This window comes from Hippocampus bargibanti, linkage group LG15, assembly GCF_051943395.1.
Source record: "Hippocampus bargibanti isolate YZ-2025 linkage group LG15, ASM5194339v1, whole genome shotgun sequence".
In the NCBI taxonomy this organism is placed as follows: Eukaryota; Metazoa; Chordata; class Actinopteri; order Syngnathiformes; family Syngnathidae; genus Hippocampus; species Hippocampus bargibanti.
The window spans coordinates 10,725,812-10,744,396 of record NC_142748.1 but is presented as its reverse complement, the minus strand read 5'-3'; the positions used below and the strand labels follow the sequence as shown (position 1 = coordinate 10,744,396).

Sequence of the window (18,585 nt, the reverse complement as noted above, 5' to 3'; positions counted from 1 at the left end):
TCAATCATGGACGCCGATTGGTTGGAAGAAGACACTTTTTTGAAAAAGTACACAACAACAACTTGTTTTTTTGGACAACGTCTTTATGTTAACAAAGTTGGGATGAAAGTCATACGACACAGTCTCGAGGATGGAACAACATCCATCAAGGAGCTGCTAGCCGTCCAGGTTTGCCTTTTGACCGCAACCGCTTGAACAATTAAGTTCACATTTGTAAAAAAAATAGATGTTGCATTGTTTTGGTGCTTTTCAAGAAGTGGATAGGATGAAAGGAAAAGAAAACTGAAGCGTACATAAGGAAGAGATACGAGGAGCGAACGTGCTAGCATCGTTTTAAATGCCTCGAAAGACCAAAAAAAAAGCCTTTTTGCACCGAATTTGACGATTGCGCAAAGCAACAAAATATTTAAAGTGAAGGAATGTTTGAGTTGTCTCTCTGGCCAGTGTACATTTGTGTCTTTGCGTGCACGTTATCGCAGCACAATGCCCAAGCAAATACTTGAGCGTTCAACGGTATCAAAACAAAACATGCCCCTGTACAAAAAAACAAACAAACAAAAAAGACAATATTTCTATCCACCGTGGGAATAAATACACATGAATAAAAAAAACAGATAAAAGAAGTTATTCATTCCTGGTGGACAGCAAAGATATCAAAAGGCATGTCAAAACATCTGCTCACTTAGCCGTCGCTGGATGTGGCGCGTCTTATTTCTTAATGGGCTGAAAAGCGCCTTCCCTTCAAAGCACGGATCCCTTTTGTCCCTACAGGTTCTTCTTGAGCTCGGGTCGCCCCTCTTCGGTCTTGCTGGGCTCTTTCGGGCCGGGGCTCATCAGCTCCAGGAGGTCGTGCAAGGCTTTGGTGATCTGAGAACCAAACTTATGGGCGTCCTTGAAGGGACAGACAAAAAAATAAATAAATCACATAGAGGAGATATGTCACGAAACAGAGGTCAACGATGGGATGCGGCGCTCACCGTGTCGGGACACGAGTGCTTGCAGGAGATGTGGAAGTTGATCAGGCTCTCTCCCACAATGTAGTAGGACACCCCGTAACCGTCGTCGGCCACCTGGAAGCGTTTTTTTTCACTCTCCCTTCCCAAAAAAACGCATTCAAAGCAAAGTTGGACTGACCGGACCAAAGCCTCCCCCGCAGGAAATGTACTCCGGGTGGTTGACCAGGTCAAACAACTCGACCTGCTGGATGGACGTCTGGCTGGTGGACAGTCTCCAGGGCTCCGACAGGACCTGAAGGAACCCGCTCGTGAACCCACGTGGGAGTTTAGAAAATAACAAAACGAAATCAAAGAAAGAAAGAAAGACCTCTTTCAAGAAAGGCGACTCCACTTTGAGGTACTGCGACACGACGTAGAGGCAAAAGAGGTGTCTGTCGATGCCGGCGCCCGTCATGGCCATGCGGTAAAGGTTCTGGTGCTTTTCCGATGCCACGCGGAACAGACGCCTGCAGATGTCTGCCGACTGACGGCAAAAACGGCACTTGGCGTGACGTATAAGGCTTGATTTTATGCATGGACATGTTTTTTTTTTCTCCCCTTCCCAAAAGAACCCAGTCCCGCTATCTGGTTCAGCGCCATCCCAACCTCACCTCGCCGCCCTCGAGGGCTTTAACAAAGGCGCTGCTCTCGTTGGTGCAGGAGCGAACCGTCTCGGTGCGGCCTTCCCTGAACAGACGCGTCATGGAGGCCTCGTAGGTCAAGCAAAAGGTTTTGCGATTCTGCAAGGTGACAAAAAAAAAACAAAAAAAAAAACAATTGCGGCCAAAGTCCACGGCAGCGAAGCGCCGCGTCGAGTCGCGTCACGTCGCGTCGCTCACCCCCTGAAGTAGGCCAACTGAAGCGCCATCTGGATGAAGGCGTCCGGGCTCACGCGACACTTCTTGATCTTTCCCTTGCCGAAATCTCGGAAGGAGATCACGTGGAAGTCGATGTCGTCGGCGAGGGCTTGGGCCACCGCCAGGGACTGCGAGATGCGTTCCTCGCACTGCGGGTCAACGTCAACTTTTGTGGCTCCAAATAGGTAGAAGCGATCATCTCTTGACGAGGGCGACTCACCTCTGGCGGGATTTTCCAGCTGAGCTTCTGAGGTTCGGCGAGTGACGGGTCCACGTCACCTTTGCAGTGACCTTCGCTGTTATAACCCAGCTGGAAACAGTCGGTGGCCACCACGTACTGAAAGAAAAATCAACATTTGGGATCCGTTCAGGGCCAAGCGGCTCTCGGACGATGCCACCTTTACCTCCCAAAGGTGCGCGATGACCGGCGCGTCGGCCCACGAGTGCTCGGCATTGATTCCGTTCTTTCCGTTCTTGAAGACGACCACTGAGAAAGACTTATCGAACCATCTGCGTGACGCCCAAAAAAAAAAAACGCCATTAGCACTGTCCAAAGTCTAAATGGGGTCCTTCCTGGTTATTATGTTGCTCACTTGAGCTATCTAGCTAGCTATCTATTTGCTATCTATAAGCTAGCCAGCTATCTATTAGCTAGCTTGCTAACTTTCTATCTATTTGAGTGATTCCGGGTTGAGTGAACGCTGGCGCTGCTCACCCACAGAAAAACTGATCCTGTGACTTGCGAGTTTTCAAACGCGTTTATAAATGAAATGTATTATTATGATTATGATTATAAATGGTAGACCGCTTTCTATTTAGCTAATGCTACAAAGGCCGTACGGAGATTAAAGACCAAGACTGACCTGTCGTAACACTTTCCGTGCAACAGGCACTTAGCGTAGCGGTCCAGAGTCCCCGACGGGTCGTCGTCCGTCATGCCCTGCACGTCATCGTCCAGGGTTACGAAAAAGGCCGCTTTCTCGATGCAGTCCAGCGAGCGCTTGTTGAGTCCGCCGCTGAAGTACTCGCTCCTGGCTCGCGCCCACGGAATTCTGGGTCGGAAAGCCGGCCACGTATTAGAAAAGAATCAAAAAGAAAAGCGCGGCGGCGACTTGTCACGGACCGGTCGCCGGCAGTCAGAGCGCCGAGTTTGGCTTCTCCCTCGCAAGGTGGCGAAGGGTCATCGAGGATCCTCTGGATCTGGAATTCCAGCTCCCTCGGGGAAAGCAGTCTGCCCACCTGGTACGCCCTGAGCCGAAAGTAGCGTCCTCTGTGGTACACGGCCACGTAGTCGCTGTCCTGCCAGTGCTGAACGGTGTCTTGGAGAGGCACAACGGGGGTGGAGGTGGGGGGGGGGGGGACAACATTTTGGGACTTGACGCACACCACCGTGTGGCTGTTGCTCGTGTTTGCTATTTCGGGCCGCGTTCCCCGTGGCGGGCTGCAATTCTTTTGGCGCCAAAAGAACTGATTTTGAACGAGAATTAAAAGAGACAGAGCGTCAACACTACCTGTTAGCATCCCAGGGATTCGACATGTGTCAAACATCCTCTCAAACTGATAGGAGCAGCAAGGAACCGCAGACCTCAACAAGCGCTGAGTCAGAGGAAGACGACGACGATGACCAGTAAGCAAAAAAAACGTAGAAAACCCAGAAAGGGAATGAGATGGAAAAAGAAAGCGAGAAGAGGACGTGCGGGCAGAGAAGAAAGCAGACGTTAGTCAAGTCGATGAAAGCTGACGCGGCTCAACAAGACCAAAGGTGACATGGGATGGGATGACACAAACTCGCACACAACTTCAGATGCTCCACACGGACTCCATTTTGTTGGTTTTTTTTTCTGATACATCATCATCGAGCATCAGCCATCTGGACGAGCGGCCATTTTGAGGGGATGTTGACACCGTATGTGCGAAGCGTGTAGGCCTACGTGCGTGCGTGTACATGTCTTTGGCTTTACCCGTCTCCTCTCCAGGAGTGCGTGTGGTGTTGAACATCCTTTCACACTGAGCCGCACACAGAGGAATGACAGTGCCGGGTATACGACTCTGAGGGGTCAGGAAGGGGGAGGAGACATACCGTCAAGTTTGTGTCGACACAAACAGGGTGCGAGAACATGAGGATTTGGAGGAAATGTATGCCACATATCAGAAAAATGGATGGAACAAAAAAAATCTAATCTAAGCTACTTAAAGGACGACCGATGTCTCCGGACAAGTTGTGTCCATAATTTGTAAAATGGCTTCAAATGACTTGTACTGAACGTATTTGACAAGGATTCCACCGCATAGAGCTAGATTTAACATTTTAAGACTCGCGCTGAATATTCCGGAAGTCTTGTTTTTGAGTTGGTGACGAGTCCGTATGTGACGTCACTGAAGGAACGCCCCTGACCGAAAAAAGGACACATTGTAGCAGTCCTTCCATCACGTCAATGCATTTTGCGGTACTTTGGTCTGAAAACTTCGTGTAGCACCAAAAAGAGGCAGAAGACGGCGACAAAGCTCCGTGTAAGGAATTCATCAGCCTGTGGAAACGGGCTGATTCATTCCTGACACGGAGCTTTGTCGCCATTTTCTGCCTCTTTTCTGGAACGCTACATTGCAGTCCAGATGCCTCAAAATGACACGGAAGGACTTCTTTAATCGATTGCAAACATGTATGCTTTCCTCTTCAGAACTATTTGAATCATATTCATAACTGGATGAATAACAAGAAAGCATATTCTCCGAATCTGACGCCATTGTTTTGATTCTCCAGCGAGGCAAGACGTCTTAGGGTGACACCACGAACAAGGGGGCGGGACCTTCTGAAACCGGCCACTTCCGGGTTCATTTTTTTTTGCAGATTTTGGACACTTGAAGTCATTTTTATTGGTGTTTTGCATTTGACTAAAAATATCACACTGCAGGTTTTGGCTATTTTAGATGCTATAAAATGTTTTTCTGATGTCAGTTAGGAAACAAAAAAGTGATGTCGGTTGTCCTTTAAATAGACACAGATTGCATTTCAAGGGTTGTTATTGGTGCCACTCTCGTTGCCGAGGCAACAGTGGTTCAACTCACGGGTTTGAGCTCTTCTCGGTTGAGCTTGCGGCGGTACAGAAACATGGCGTGGATGGTGTTGCCGGCTCGGGCGGCCTGGATGGGAGTGGGGGTCACGTACAGGAAGTCCTTCCGGGATGACAAATGCCAAAGACGGGAAATCAGAAGATTCATACAATCAAACCCAAGAATAAAACACACAAAAAAAGGACATACCATCCCGTAATAGTTACTGTTGACCATAATGGGACTCCTCCCTCGCAAGTAGACGTATTCCTCCCACCAGTCGCTGACCTAAAACATTCAAATGATGATTTTAATCCAAGTTGAAATCATCATCCCAGACACAAAAACGGTGGAAAGGTGGCGACTCACGTAGTTGGCGGCCCAAAGCGATTTGAGTTTGAGGTACCACTGCAGCCGATTTCCCAGGCAGCTCTCAAATTTGCCGGCCAGTTCCGTCATCCGCTCGTACTGGGTGTCGTCCATCAGCGGGCGCACCGACTCCAAATACTGAGCAGGAAAGACACGTCAGATCAGAGAATGCAAGTTGAAACACAATGACATGAAGATGCAGGATGAAAAATAATAATAATAATAATAATAATAATAATAATAATAATAATACCCTCTTCAGGGTGACCTTGATGGCCGGCACAGGGAGGTTGGGCAAGGAGCCCTGGTAACTGTAGAGCAGAGGCTTCCTGCCGGAGAAGATGCGCACCAGTGCCTGGCGTACACACACAATGGCGGTTAAAGTCACCCAAGTCACGTAAAGGACAACCGACATCACTTTTTTGTTTCCTAACTGACATCAGAAAAAACGTTTCATAGCATCTAAAAATACCCAAAACACGCAGTGTGATATTTTTAGTCAAATGCAAAACACCAAAAAAAGTGACTTCAAGTGTCCAAAATATGCAAAAAAAAAAGGACCCGGGAGTGGCCGGTTTCGGGAGGACCCGCCCCCTTGTTCGTGGTGTCACCCCAAGACGTCTTGCCTTGCTGGAGAATCAAAACAATGGCTTCAGATTGGGAGAAGATGCTTTCTTGTTACACATCCAGTTATGAATATGATTCAAATAGTCCTGAAGAGGAAAGCATACATGTTTGCAATCGATTAAAGAATTTATTCCGTGCCATTTTGATGTATCTGGGGGTGGGAAATGTAGCACCAAAAAGAGGCAGTAAATGGCGACAAAGCTCCGTGTAAGGAATTAACAGCCAGTCTGATTAATTCCTTACACGGAGCTTTGTCGCCGTCTTCTGCCTATTTTTCGTGCTACACGAAGTTTTCAGGCCAAAGTACAGCAAAATGCATTGACGTGATGGAAGGACTGCTACAATGTGTCCTTTTTTCGGTCAGGGCCGTTCCTTCAGTGACGTCACGTACGGACTCGTCACCAACTCAAAAACAAGACTTCCGGAATATTCAGCGCGAGTCTTAAAACGTCAAATATGCGGTGGAATCTATGTCAAATACGCTCAGTAGAAGTCATTTGCTTGTGGTTTGGATGGGATCAGTACTGACCACCCAGACTTTGGTGGTGGTGGACATCTTGCCGTGCTGCTCGAACATCCAGCGGTGATAAGAGAGGAGCTGCTTGAGGCACAGGCGCATGGTGAAGATGAGCAGGAGCCACAGCAAAGTGCTGAAAAGCACCGCCGAAACCACCGTTTGACATTGGCTGCTCATCGATTGGCTGTCGGAGAGGCGGAAAAGGAAAAAAAAAAAAGCAAAACGTTCACGCCGATTGCTCCAAGCAGATTCCCCCGCCGAGTGGGCTTTTTCTTACCTGACGGGCAGGTGCTCTTGTATCTTAGCTATGAGTCCCATGGAGGGGTCGGAGCGAGTGTACATGGTGGCCAAGATGGCGATGACCACAAAGAGCCACGAGGACGGGCTGGCGGGATACACACCCGTGATCACGCTGTTCTACAAGTCAGGAAGGAGAGAGGCGGAAATCCTTTCCGTTCAGACCCACGCGGATTTGATTTCGAGGCTAACATTGAAATGATGCTTATTGATCCTTTATTCACGCGCGGCTGTCATGTTTATGGTCAAAGCTAAGATGGGAAGGAGGCGTGGTTTGTCGCGACCTATAACGCTCGCCGAACAAGCGATGACCCAAAGCCGCGCATACCTTGAGTCGAATGATACGTTTCTTCCAGGAGCGGAGCCCCGAGCGGTAGATCTCGGTGAGGGCCTGATGGGACAGCTGCAGATCGATGCCCTCCGGGGTGACGGTGAACTGGAAGGCCACTGCCTGGTGGGCCTCCGCCATGATGGCTGCAACAATCCCCCAAAATACAATGTTATTGCACTGGTATATGCCCAACAGGAAATTCCAGTTTGATCGGGCGGTGAGATGAACCCAAGTCTAACTCCAACGACATCCCTGCGTCTGTCCCTTGGTCAAACACTACAGAGTCAAACTCCAGCGGTTACTGTAAGCATGTCAAGGAAATCATTTTCTTCCTGCCTGCCCATCTTATGATCACGTTACAAGAGGTCATGTTTCGCTTTCATGGTTATGCTTCTCCACCCCCACACTGAAGGCCCAAGTACATCATGCACACGCCTGTCATTGGTATGCAAGCACTCGGCATTACTTTCACTGGTACCATTTGGATTACCTATCACGATTATCTGTGACAAAAAAAGACTGAATAGTTGGGGTGTTGAGGGACTCGGTTGCATTTTTGGAAGGGTAAACAATGGAAAAGTTTTTGTTTGCAGTGCGGTATGCAAGTACCAAACTAACGTCAACACATTTTGAGCCATTTGACGCTAGCTTAATGCTAGTTCCGGTTTGGCACTTTGGAACGTATTTCTTTTTCAAAAAAAGAGATGTTCTCTTTGTCCAACAATCATTTAGCGAGGAACTGGTGGGCTAAATGGAGAAAAAACAAACAAACTCCTGCCAGCGTCATCGCTTTCACGACATTGGAAGTGAAAGTGGCCGCATTCCGCTCACGTTAGCCACGGTCGTCACGTCAGCCTTATCGCGACACATTTCGCGACACATTTCACGCCACGCCCGAGTCGTCATTACCTGCTGGCCTTCAACTGTGGAACAAAACGAAGCTGCTGGTTCGAGTGTTTCGATTAGAACATGGACAAAAGCCGTCAGCGTGCTTCGGTTGGCCGTCCGAAAACGTACGACCGAGCCCGAGCCGTTGACCACCGGAATAGAACTGATGGTGCCTTCACAGACCGTCGGAAACAGCCACATCATGTGCAAGTCACATTCACAACTGTATTATAACAGTCAAACATGTTTTTGGATTGTTCAAAAGTTAGACTGATGGTCATGTATTTATTTATGTGTCGTTGTATTTTAATCAATATGATTTTATATGCTAAATATATGCTAATAGCTATCTAGCTGGTTATTAGCCATCTGTTATAATAATATATAGTATAATAATAGATGGCTATTAGCTAGCTTTCTCTCTATTTGAGTTACTGATCTATTTCAGTGAACGCTGGCGCGTGTGGCTGCCGCTGCTCACCCACAGAAAAACTGATCCTGTGACTGTAAAGTGACCTTGAGAGTTTTCAAAGGTGCTTATGAAATGAAATTGATTATTCTTATTATTATTATTATTATTATTATTATTGAGGGTGGCGGAGCCTCTTGCATGAGTAGATTACAAGGTGCGGCGGCGGCGAAGAGTGGTCCGCGCTCTTATCTTATCCGAAACATGTGCTTCGCCGATGGCTCAACGTCCAACTTGAAGCAAAGTCTGGCTCATAAGGTACAAATATGACATAACGCAAACGGAGGCGTCGGTGGCGCTTTATTCAATGTTTGGCTCAGAGGAATGTCGATAAACGCAAGCACTAGTGTGAGGTATATTTTGTTGTTGTTGTTGTTTACAAGGTGTGCTTGTCAAAGAGGTATTCCGCCATGGCGACGTGGCTCTCGGGCGCCGTGATGCGTTTCAGGCTGCCCGCGTGGTCACCAAGCTTCTTGATGGTCTGGTGGCTGTCGCTCAGGAAGTTCTGCTCCAGGAAATCGCAAAACTAGCCAAAAAAAAAACAACAAAAATGGCCTCAGATGCGCCTTTCAAATGTGATTGATGGATGGCGTCCTTACGTTGGGGTCTTTGTGGACGTCCGCCTTGCGATGGACGTCCACCAGGCAGGTGTTCATGGCCTTCTGGTAGTCCAGCGAGAACGACATGGCGTCCAAGCCGCCTCGCCAGTCCTCCCGCGTCGGTTTCTGCGGCACGTGGAGGCTGGCGTCAACGGGCGTCATCGGGCGACATGGCGGGCAAAAATGGGCAACTTACGGCGATGGTCTGCAGCAAAATGCGGCCCCCTCTCGCGTTCTGATACTCCAGCAGCTTCTCGGCGTGTTTTTGTTCCTTTTCGGAGAGCTCCGAGAAAAAACGGGCAAATTTCTTCAGGGCGACGTCGTCCCTGTCAAAATACATGGCCTGCCAAAAACAGCAGGCTTATTAATCGTTAATTATCGTGACAGAATCCATATTTTGATCGTTAGGCTTCTTATTGTATGGCAAATTGGGAAAGAATTACAAAAAAAGGCCTTGAACAAGAAAACAGGCGCATAAAATAGTTTACACAAGGTCAAAGTTCACTTGTGATATGTTATAACGCTAAGGTGTTTTTCTTTCAGGCAAAATGTGCACAACATGTGATGAGCAAGTTACCAAAGAAAGGTAAGTGTACGAGGCATTTAGCTTCAGGTTGATGAGTTTGTTGAGGTCGCCTTCGCACTCAGGGTGGAGGTTTTGCCGGACCGCCGATTGCATTTCCTAAAATAAAATTAAAAAAAACATTGCAAACAACAAAAAGTGCAACAATGTGCATAGAATGACGTCGCCATAGACGCGCGGAGGTTCAGGTCAACAGATGCGCTAGCGAAAAGGTGGAGAAAAAAACACTTGTCGTCGTTTATTGGACTTACTTTTAAGTTCTTTTAGCTTGGGGTTGTTTTGTGCGTCGCGTCCTCCGTGTGACTGACCCCCTTTTGGGGAAAAAAAGCAAAAGAAGGGGGGAGGAAAGGACTAGTTAGCCTTCCGCAACTAGCATCGGCTGGTTACCTCGCATCTCTACCGCCCTCCTGTGGTAGAGACGGCTCATTGCAACCAGTTGCTTGATTTGATAAGGTCAATTTCTAGATTTTTTTTCTTGAATATTGTCACTCGTTTATCCAATCCAATGGTTATTTAATACCCATCTTTTAGCTGTCTAGCTATCTAATGGCTATCTGTTGACTATCTATTACCTAGCTAGCTTCCATTGTATTTGAGTTACTTCCGGGTTGAGTGATGCCATCGCGTGTAGCTGCCGCTGCTCACCCACAGAAAAAGTTATCCTGTGACTGTAAAGTGACCTTGAGTTTTCAAATGCTTTTAAATGAAATCTATTATTATTATAATTCATTTTGGACCCCCCCCCCCCCTTGCCAAATAGCTTCTAAATTCTTCTGAGATTGGGAGTAACGCTTTGGGCCTATTTTTCAAAAATCAATCAAACTAAACAGAAATGTTTTTGTGGTACATTTTTAATGGCTTTGAGAGTCTAAAGATGCCCGTTTGTGCGTTAAGAGGTTGACATTTTGCCCTCATCATCAAACATGAGCTCATTGGTAGGAAAAGTAATGATGTCATCAAAGCCCCCTAACCTCTTCTCTGATATTACATCACACTGTTCAAAACCCTAAAAGTGGAGTCGGAGGGGATATTGATTGATTGCTGCGATTAGCCACACCGATGCATGGGATCTATTTACTCCTGTCGGATGAAATCCGTATTGTGCTCTGCTTCCAGAGATGTTTCTCTTGCAGATTTCCCGAGCCACTTCACCAGATTGACTATGGATAAGAACAAAGGTTTCAGCGAGGAATATGAGGTGCACACCTAAAAAAAAAATCTTTTTTTTTTTGGGGGGGGGTGTCATCAGCATCCATTGATTTGTCCCGCAGGGCCTCGCCGCCGTCGGCATGAGGCACACTCACAACGCCGCCTTGGTGCCTGAGAACATGGAGAAAAACCGCTTCACCAACGTGCTGCCGTGTAAGTTGCGCTAACGCCGCCGCCGAGCTTCGAAATTAGCTTCTCGCCTTTTACGCCTTTTTTCCTCCTCAGATGACTGGAGTCGAGTTAAACTACGGACGACAAACGGGAACTCGGATTACATCAACGCCTCTTACGTGGCGGTGAGTCTTACCACCCGAATAGAAGCCCGCAAACCGTTTTTGTTGTTGTTAATTTTTGCACGTACCAGGGTTACAGCAAACGCCGCGAGTACGTCGCCACTCAGGGTCCTCTGCCCTCCACGGTGGTCGACTTCTGGAGAATGATTTGGGAGCTGAGGGTCACCGCCGTGGTGATGCTCACCAACTGCAGCGAAGGAAGTCGGGTGGGTTCCGTCCACCCCTGTTTTTCCCGCACGACGCCCATTCCCCTCAACGCACCGTTTCACGTCTTTGCAGACCAAATGCGAACATTACTGGCCGGCGCCCGGCGAGACGCGTCTCCACGGGGGGCTGACCGTCACCACCGCCGCCGAACAGCGACACGACAACTGGACCTTACGGGAATTCAGAGTCCAACATGTGAGTGGTCGTCATAGCAACGCGCTACATCTTTTTGATCGAACGTCGATGGATAGAAAAACGGCGGCGGCGAGCGGAGGTCGGTCAGACATTTCCACTTCACCGCCTGGCCCGACCACGGCGTCCCTCAGCGGACGGACGTCCTGATCCAGTTCAGGGGTCTCGTCCGGCGCCACGTCGAAGCTAACGGGGGCGCCGCTCCCACTGTGGTGCACTGCAGGTATGCTGCGTGGCGAGGGGGGTCTTCATCGAGCTGGAACGGGCGCCCCGAAAGATGCCAGAGGACATATTTGTCTTTCAGCGCCGGCGTGGGCAGAACGGGCACCATTATCGCCTTGGATGTTGTTCTTCAGCAGCTCCGCAGAGACAAGGAAGTGGGCATCAACGCGTTGGTCCGCGAGCTGAGACTGCGGCGGCCGCACATGGTCCAGACCGAGGTGAGGCCGCCGGACGGTCCGCGTCGACGCCCCAAAAAATGCGTCGGGCCTCTTTCTTCCCAGTGGATGCTCTGTCTTCTCTCTTTTGCAGTCCCAGTACGTTTTCCTGCACCGCTGCGTCCTGGACTGCCTGCAGTCACGAGGGGAGCGCGCCGAAAACGGCGATTCTGCAACGCGGCGGGAGATTCACCAAACGTCCACCTAAAACCGTTTCGTACAAAAAAGGCATTAGCGCTTTATTTTGAAAGGTGTATTTCCCGTATGAAGTCATGTGACCTACTTGAATAAACATTTTCCCGGTTTGCGTCGTCGTCATTCCGTTTCCTGTTGACAAACGGTGGCGTAAAAGTGCTGACGGATGACTTCCTGTCGGGCTCTTAGGACGTCTGGGCGAATGGCGGCCGAATGGCTGCGGGGGTTCCTGGGCTGGGGGTCCTCAAATCGCTCCTCTCCCGGCGGCGGCGGGACCGAGAACTTCTTGGCGATGTTGTGCAAGACGCAGCAAGCCTTGATGACGTCGGTCAACTTGTGCTGCTCCAAGCCCAGTTGCGTCAAGCACCTGAAACGCCACTTTAGGGAGCGCAGCGTGCGCCGGGCCACGTCGTGGATCTTGGCGTGGGCCGCGTTGAACTTCCTCTGCGCCTCGTCCGTGGGTTCGGGCACGGGGGTCAGGACCCGTTTGCTTAGGTCGTAGCCGTCGCCTCCTGTCAAGCAAACAATGATAAGACCCATGTTAGCTAGTAGCATCAATGGACGCTGAGTTGATCCCAAAGCCTTACCGATGACCCAGTACTGTCCATACAGTTCTTCCTCGATCTCTCGTCCCCGAGTGGACGTTCCCCACAGATCCTGCACGCTCGTCCCGCCGGCGCAACACCGCTCCACGCTCAAGATGTTTCCGTCCAGATCGCAAATCATCTGGCACACGACGGAGGCGTAGCCCAGCGAGTTCAAGTGCAGGTCAAGCGGTCCTCGGGTGATCCGGAAGTGCGCCGGGGCCAGTAATCCGAGCACGTCAGGGATCCCGCAAAAGTCCTCCACCATGTGGGCCGTGTCGACTTTGGCTTTGCGCGTTTGCGGGAAGGAGATGAACTGATCGGACATGGCGGCCATCACCTCGGACACGGCGGACACGACGTCGTCGCGGTCCGCCTTCAGGTCCAGGCGCTTCTTCAGGGAGGCGGAATGGAAGCCCAGCGCGCAAAAGTTGAGCGTCGTCATGATCATCGCGTCCAAGGTCGAAGCGCTCGGCGGGAACGTCTTCATGCGGCCGCGCACCACGTCGGCCACGAACTCGACGCAAGGACGCGTGAGGTGGAACAAGTCGAACAAGGTGGCGTCGTCGTAGCAGTCGAAACAGCTCCGCGACGGCGAGTTCGGCTCCTCGTCGTCGCCCAGAAGCTCCTCCCGCACGGCCAACCACAAGGCCAGAGGGTCGGACATCTCTTCGCCGCCGACAAACTCTCGAGCCACCTCGAGGGGCTCCTGCCAGCTGTCACTTCCGGGATGCGGAGAGGAAACGGAAGTTCCGAATGGCCGCGGTGTTTTCTTCTTTGTCGATGTCGCCCTCTTGTGGATGGAGTGTGAACAACAGTGCAAAACGCACAGTTTGCGTGGAAACGATTGTTCTTCTTACCATTTACACAAAACAAAGCAACAAAACTAATGATTGATCACAACTTTGGTGACAAGTGGAACATTTTGTTGACGTCACTGATGGGAATATCCTTTAGTCTTGGAATTTGATCCTTCTTGGCGACTTCACTCATCTGGCTTTGCGCAAACCCATCTCAAATAAGGAAAAAGAGACAAAGTGTCATTTGACGCTTGAATTAAAAGTGAAAAAAAAAAAAAAAAATCTCAGCAAAAGTGCATACCTGTAATGTTGTCCAGAGAGTCGAGTGGGGCTGTATTGTACATATTTATTCCAAATAGCAATACCACAGAGACGGTTATCGCCACCAGCAGATAGATTGGGGCGGCAAGGGCCCAATATCTACAAGATGTGATACAAGTTAAAAAAAAAAACAGTAATACACATAACACGCTGGAAAGTTAATTAAAACGACTGAATGAATGTTTACTTTTGAGGCCAGTAAGTGAGTCCTACTGAATGAAGCCAATCTTCTGGTACGTATGCCCACACACAATATAGAACTTTGGGATGGAAATTCAGAAGAAGAAAAATGAGGACACATCAACACAATTGGATGATCTGCTCAACTGCAACAAGGAAACAACTTACAGAAGCCAAACTGCGATCCGAGGAATAAAACAAAGCCATAGATGGCCCTCTCAGCTACAGGAGAGGGAGTGTTTTCCACCATTATCTGAAACACACATGAGGATTACAAACGGATGGAACAAAATGTCGTATAATTGTAACACGACGATATAACCAAAACAAACAAACCTTTGTATTCAAGAGGCTTGTCAGAAACGATAGCTACCATCAATATCGAACGACTATAACGTGATATTTGATGCTATAGGCCGTTGGAGGCATGTTTTTGTCGAAGAAAAGCTGACATTTGTGTTTCTATCAAACACGTTTTACTGTTATTCACCGGAACTCACTTTCTGCGTAGTTTTGACGCACGACCAATCACAACGTGACACTTGATGCACTCAAGTGAAGTTATTGAAGACGGCCCCCAAAAATATATATTTTTGTTACACGATATCAAAAACAAGTCCGTCTTATTATTGATACTGTATCATTTCAAGAAGAGTAACACTCGATTACTTTAGCATAGTTTTGTGTCTGCAATTCTCAGTCCGGCTGGAAACGTTAAGCGAAAACCATACCCATGTAAATGTTAAAAAAAGTTCAACTTTTATGGTTGCACAATCTACAAATACCCTTTTACAAATATCTGAAAGTCGGTATTATCTGCCATACGCCGCCAGAGGCATGTTTTTGTAGAAGAAAAGCTCAAAGTTGTGTTTCTATCGAACACGTTTGACTGTGAAACTCACCGGAAACCACTTTCTGCATGGTTTTGACACACGAACCATTCAAGTGAACAAATCATTTAAGACGCCACCAAATATATACATATTTGTTACATGAAATACTACGAATGTGAAAAAAAACAAGCCCGTCTTATTACACATACATTCACACACACTGTATCATGTCACTTTAGCCTAGTTTTGTGTCTGCAATTCTCAGTCCGGCTGGAAACGTTAAGCGAAAATCCTACCAATGTAAATGAAAACAATAATACAAAACGTTCAACTTCAATGGTCGCACAAACTCATAATAATTACACATGTATTTTACATACATATTCAAGTAGGTATTATCTGCTATACGCCGTTGGAGGCCTGTTTATCGTGGCAAAGCTGAAATGTGTGTTTCCATCGAACACATTTGACGGTTACAGAACTCACTTCTGCGTGGTTTTGACGCATGCGTTTGAAAACACGGTCATGTGAGCGTTTCTCAACGCGCATAACGCCCTTATTTGAATAATTTATCCGCTTTTGGCCCGTTTATTGAGCATTCTTGCATGATCGAAGCCATTTTATGAACGTGTAATGTGACGTGCATACGGCTGCAACCGCGTGGATGACAACTTCTCCCCAATTTCGGTTGAGAGTGATCAAATTCAAGTAAGATGAAGCCGAAGAAAAAGAAGCAACCCCCCTCCGACGTTCCCAAAGGCAATTCTGTGAAAAAGAAAAAAAGGTTAGAATCGAATTTAGTAAAGAGATCCTTTCTCACCAGCCTCGCCCCCCAGAACCTCACAGTACCCCCCAAAAATGTCCAATACTTTTCTGCCAACTGGAAAAAATTCCAAGAGGTAAGCCTTGCCGGGTACATCCCATACATTTCCACGTTTGACATCGACAAATACTATCTGCATGAAAAAAAAAAAAACAATATGAAAGTGTTAAAATACCACGGGTCGTGCTCACCACTACCATCTCGCTTACAGACTTTGAATTCCAGCCAGAAGACAAATAAGACAAAGTCCTCCCAGCAAAAACCAAAAGGCACGACACAAGAAGAGAAAGACAAAGCGTCCCAAAACGGACGTCAGGGTAGTGTGTCCAAAGCTAAGCCTGATTCGCGACCAAAAGGCAAAGACAGAACCTTTGGAGCCAAGGCGAAAATTCCCGTTGGGGCGGACGCAAAGCAGCCCGTCGTAGATGGAAGGAAAAGCCATTTTAAAGCAAACGGCAAGCTGACGGGCAAGAAGCGGAAAGACCGGGCCAAAGAGTCCAAGCCGACAGAGTGAGTGTCCAACAGTGTGCTTGTCGTCCTCCAAATTCAAACGCGAGCGGATTATTTTGTCCGCTTGCAGAATGGACATTTGGTTCGACGACGTTGACCCCGATGACATTGAGGCCACGGTGGGGGCGGAGGCGGCGGACATCGTGAGGAAGAGGCAAGGCGTTTGCAAGAACGAGGTTGAGGGCACGTTGGTCAAGGAGAACGCTTTCGACGGGTGAGTGGCCAGCGCAAGACGGCGTCAGTCATTGGCCAGTTCGCAGGGCAAAATATTTTGGCTTTGCCCTCAGCCTCACCGGCGTGGTCGCCATCGACTGCGAGATGGTCGGCGTGGGTCCCGACGGCGACGAGAGCATCTTGGCGCGGGTGTCCCTGGTCAACAAATTTGGAAAGTGCATCTACGACAAGTATGTCAAGCCCAGCGAGAAAGTGACCGACTACCGCACGGCCGTCAGCGGCATCCGGCCGCGGGACATAGAAAACGGTGAAGGCCGCGCACGACCTTTGCCCCCACACACACACACACCCGGTCCCATCATACACAAAAATACAATGATTTTTGTCTCCCGATTCCAGGTGAGAATGTCGCGACCGTGCGCAAGGAAGTTGCTGACATCCTGCACGGGAGAATCGTGGTTGGTCACGCCATCCACAACGACTTGAAGGTATTAAGATAGCTCCGAAATCGGCGAGCAGATGCTTTAGTGCGCTCCGGTGACCTTTCCTCGCCGTGTTTTTCAGATCTTGCTCCTGGATCACCCCAAAAAGAAAATCCGAGACACTCAGAAGTATAAACCTTTCAAAATAAAAGCCAAGGTGACGTGCTACGCCACAATTTTGACGTTATTGTTGGACAGAAAGTTAGCGCTTGAGGAGGAGGAGGAGGGTGATGATGTAATTGGTTGTTTCAGACAAACCGGCCTTCCCTTCGCTCGCTTTGTGACGCAATCCTCCACGTGAAAGTCCAGCAAGGTGAACATTCCTCGGTGAGTCGTCCGTTTCTGCACGCGGCCGTTGATTGGCTCCCCCGGTGGCGCATCAAGTCGTCCGTGGTGGCGTTATTGCAGGTGCAGGACGCGCAGGCCGCCATGAGGTTGTACACGCTGGTCAAGGCGCAGTGGGAGGCCGACATCAAGAAGAGTGCGGCGGAAAAACGGGAAAAGCGCAAGCCGAAGTTACCCAAAGACGGGAAAACGCCATCTGGTGCAGATTTGCCTTGAAGGGGAAACGGAGACGTTTTGTCTTCTGTTGCTTGATTTTCAAACACAAAAGCGACGGAGGGGAGCATGGGGGCTTTCCGAGCTCCTTTCCAAAAGACTGCAACTTTGAAAAGGGATGGGGGCCCTGGACTGAAGGCCTGTATTCAAATTGGGGGTTTTGTTTTTGTTTTTTTATCACATATGGGGTGTTTGGAATTGATTAAAACATATTTTTGGAGCCCGGGAACAAACCAATGACGTGTTATTGATTTGAATGGGCACTGCTGTAACGTGTCTTTTCATAACTGGAAAGGCGTTCTCACTTGTTGAAGGACAGTAGCCGACCTCATTTAACCTGTTCCGTTTGCCATTTCCGCGCTTGTTCAAGTATGGCAACTCTACCCCCCCCCCCCCCATGCCCTAATGAGCTTCCTCTGTAGATTTGACGTGTACAAGCGAGCTGCTGAAGCCTCATTGAACAATAACAACCGTAGACGCCGCGCAAATGTTTTGACCTCAACTTTGCGGTCACGCACACAAATGCTAGCTGGCCCTTTTTGTCCTTTTACAGCTACTGTAATTTTCATGAGATGAGATGAAGCGCTCACTCATTAAGTTTACTGTCAAGAAATGCATTAGTGGCTACCCCCCCACCGTCCCCCCTGCACGTTGACTGTTGGATTCCTCTCAAGCTAGCTCTCATTTACATGAGTTACGTCATTGTCGTATTTGTCCAATTTATCATACAAAAGTTGACAATTTCCTTGTTTATCATATCAATACTTTGGATTAAATCAAATTAAAATGACACAAAACCCTTTCAGGGCGAAAAAAAAGACAGTTTGTTACCTTATTTGTATTGACGGAGGAGGCCATATTGGATTTGGTGTTTGTTAGGAGAAGCTGACGTCATCCAAACCGGAAGCCCTTAAGGGGGCGTGGCCTCACCAGGGACAGGTGAGACGACATTTGGGGCATTTTCTCTGCTTACCTCCCACTCATCCCCGTGCGTATTTTGGGCCTATTTGCGGTGCAAATGCCAAAAAACACACACAAAAAGAAGTAAAACCGCCCGAAACCATAGAAATATTGAAAGAGCCCAGTGGATGTCGCTTGTTTGCTGCTGACGCTCAACAAAATGGTGTTTGTGTTGATGCACAATGCACGACCCCCCCCTCCAAATCCATTTTTATTTCGTCGTAAATTGCCGAAGTTGAGCATC

At 48.6% G+C, this 18,585-nt stretch overlaps 5 protein-coding genes across 9 annotated transcripts; 2 read left to right on the top strand and 3 right to left on the bottom strand.

Moving 5' to 3' along the window:
- Positions 1–62: 62 nt before the first annotated feature.
- LOC148887820 (carnitine O-palmitoyltransferase 1, liver isoform) lies at positions 63–8,124 on the bottom strand. Of its 2 annotated transcripts, none has more exons than XM_089015541.1 (19): positions 7,954–8,124; positions 7,042–7,187; positions 6,694–6,833; positions 6,429–6,600; positions 5,526–5,627; positions 5,273–5,410; positions 5,114–5,191; positions 4,919–5,026; positions 3,364–3,448; positions 2,976–3,171; positions 2,716–2,904; positions 2,257–2,362; positions 2,073–2,189; positions 1,838–2,001; positions 1,607–1,736; positions 1,324–1,479; positions 1,135–1,248; positions 978–1,070; positions 63–891 (listed from the first exon to the last, which is right to left on the bottom strand). In XM_089015541.1, exons 2-19 carry the CDS (start codon positions 7,180–7,182, stop codon positions 766–768), a joined length of 2,355 nt encoding a protein of 784 aa, XP_088871667.1. In that variant the 5' UTR covers positions 7,183–7,187; positions 7,954–8,124; the 3' UTR covers positions 63–765. The 2 variants fall into 2 exon arrangements, with proteins under 2 accessions (XP_088871667.1, XP_088871666.1); XM_089015540.1 differs by lacking the exon at positions 3,364–3,448 and adding an exon at positions 3,814–3,901 and having other exon boundaries at positions 7,954–8,119.
- A 376-nt stretch (positions 8,125–8,500) lies between these two features.
- On the top strand, positions 8,501–12,154 carry LOC148887818 (receptor-type tyrosine-protein phosphatase H-like). The gene is made up of 10 exons (XM_089015579.1): positions 8,501–8,659; positions 9,544–9,586; positions 10,717–10,781; positions 10,855–10,945; positions 11,018–11,088; positions 11,157–11,291; positions 11,365–11,487; positions 11,544–11,707; positions 11,789–11,924; positions 12,016–12,154. The coding sequence occupies exons 1-10, from the start codon at positions 8,543–8,545 to the stop codon at positions 12,127–12,129; spliced, it is 1,059 nt and encodes a 352-aa protein (XP_088871705.1). The 5' UTR covers positions 8,501–8,542; the 3' UTR covers positions 12,130–12,154.
- On the bottom strand, positions 8,685–9,986 carry LOC148887819 (ferritin, lower subunit). Its single transcript, XM_089015593.1, has 5 exons — positions 9,835–9,986; positions 9,578–9,682; positions 9,197–9,343; positions 9,001–9,126; positions 8,685–8,927 (listed from the first exon to the last, which is right to left on the bottom strand). The coding sequence occupies exons 2-5, from the start codon at positions 9,677–9,679 to the stop codon at positions 8,778–8,780; spliced, it is 525 nt and encodes a 174-aa protein (XP_088871719.1). The 5' UTR covers positions 9,680–9,682; positions 9,835–9,986; the 3' UTR covers positions 8,685–8,777.
- A 1,416-nt stretch (positions 12,155–13,570) lies between the features above and the next one.
- pigp (phosphatidylinositol glycan anchor biosynthesis, class P) lies at positions 13,571–18,264 on the bottom strand. Of its 4 annotated transcripts, none has more exons than XM_089015596.1 (5): positions 18,213–18,264; positions 14,170–14,254; positions 14,009–14,081; positions 13,802–13,920; positions 13,571–13,713 (listed from the first exon to the last, which is right to left on the bottom strand). In XM_089015596.1, exons 1-5 carry the CDS (start codon positions 18,237–18,239, stop codon positions 13,598–13,600), a joined length of 420 nt encoding a protein of 139 aa, XP_088871722.1. In that variant the 5' UTR covers positions 18,240–18,264; the 3' UTR covers positions 13,571–13,597. The 4 variants fall into 4 exon arrangements, with proteins under 4 accessions (XP_088871722.1, XP_088871720.1, XP_088871724.1 ...); XM_089015594.1 differs by lacking the exon at positions 18,213–18,264 and adding an exon at positions 14,904–15,044; XM_089015598.1 differs by lacking the exon at positions 18,213–18,264 and adding an exon at positions 14,502–14,894.
- On the top strand, positions 15,536–18,043 carry rexo4 (RNA exonuclease 4). Its single transcript, XM_089015564.1, has 8 exons — positions 15,536–15,733; positions 15,869–16,167; positions 16,238–16,381; positions 16,455–16,648; positions 16,741–16,829; positions 16,906–16,980; positions 17,076–17,150; positions 17,232–18,043. Exons 1-8 carry the CDS (start codon positions 15,548–15,550, stop codon positions 17,382–17,384), a joined length of 1,215 nt encoding a protein of 404 aa, XP_088871690.1. The 5' UTR covers positions 15,536–15,547; the 3' UTR covers positions 17,385–18,043.
- Positions 18,265–18,585: the final 321 nt, after the last annotated feature.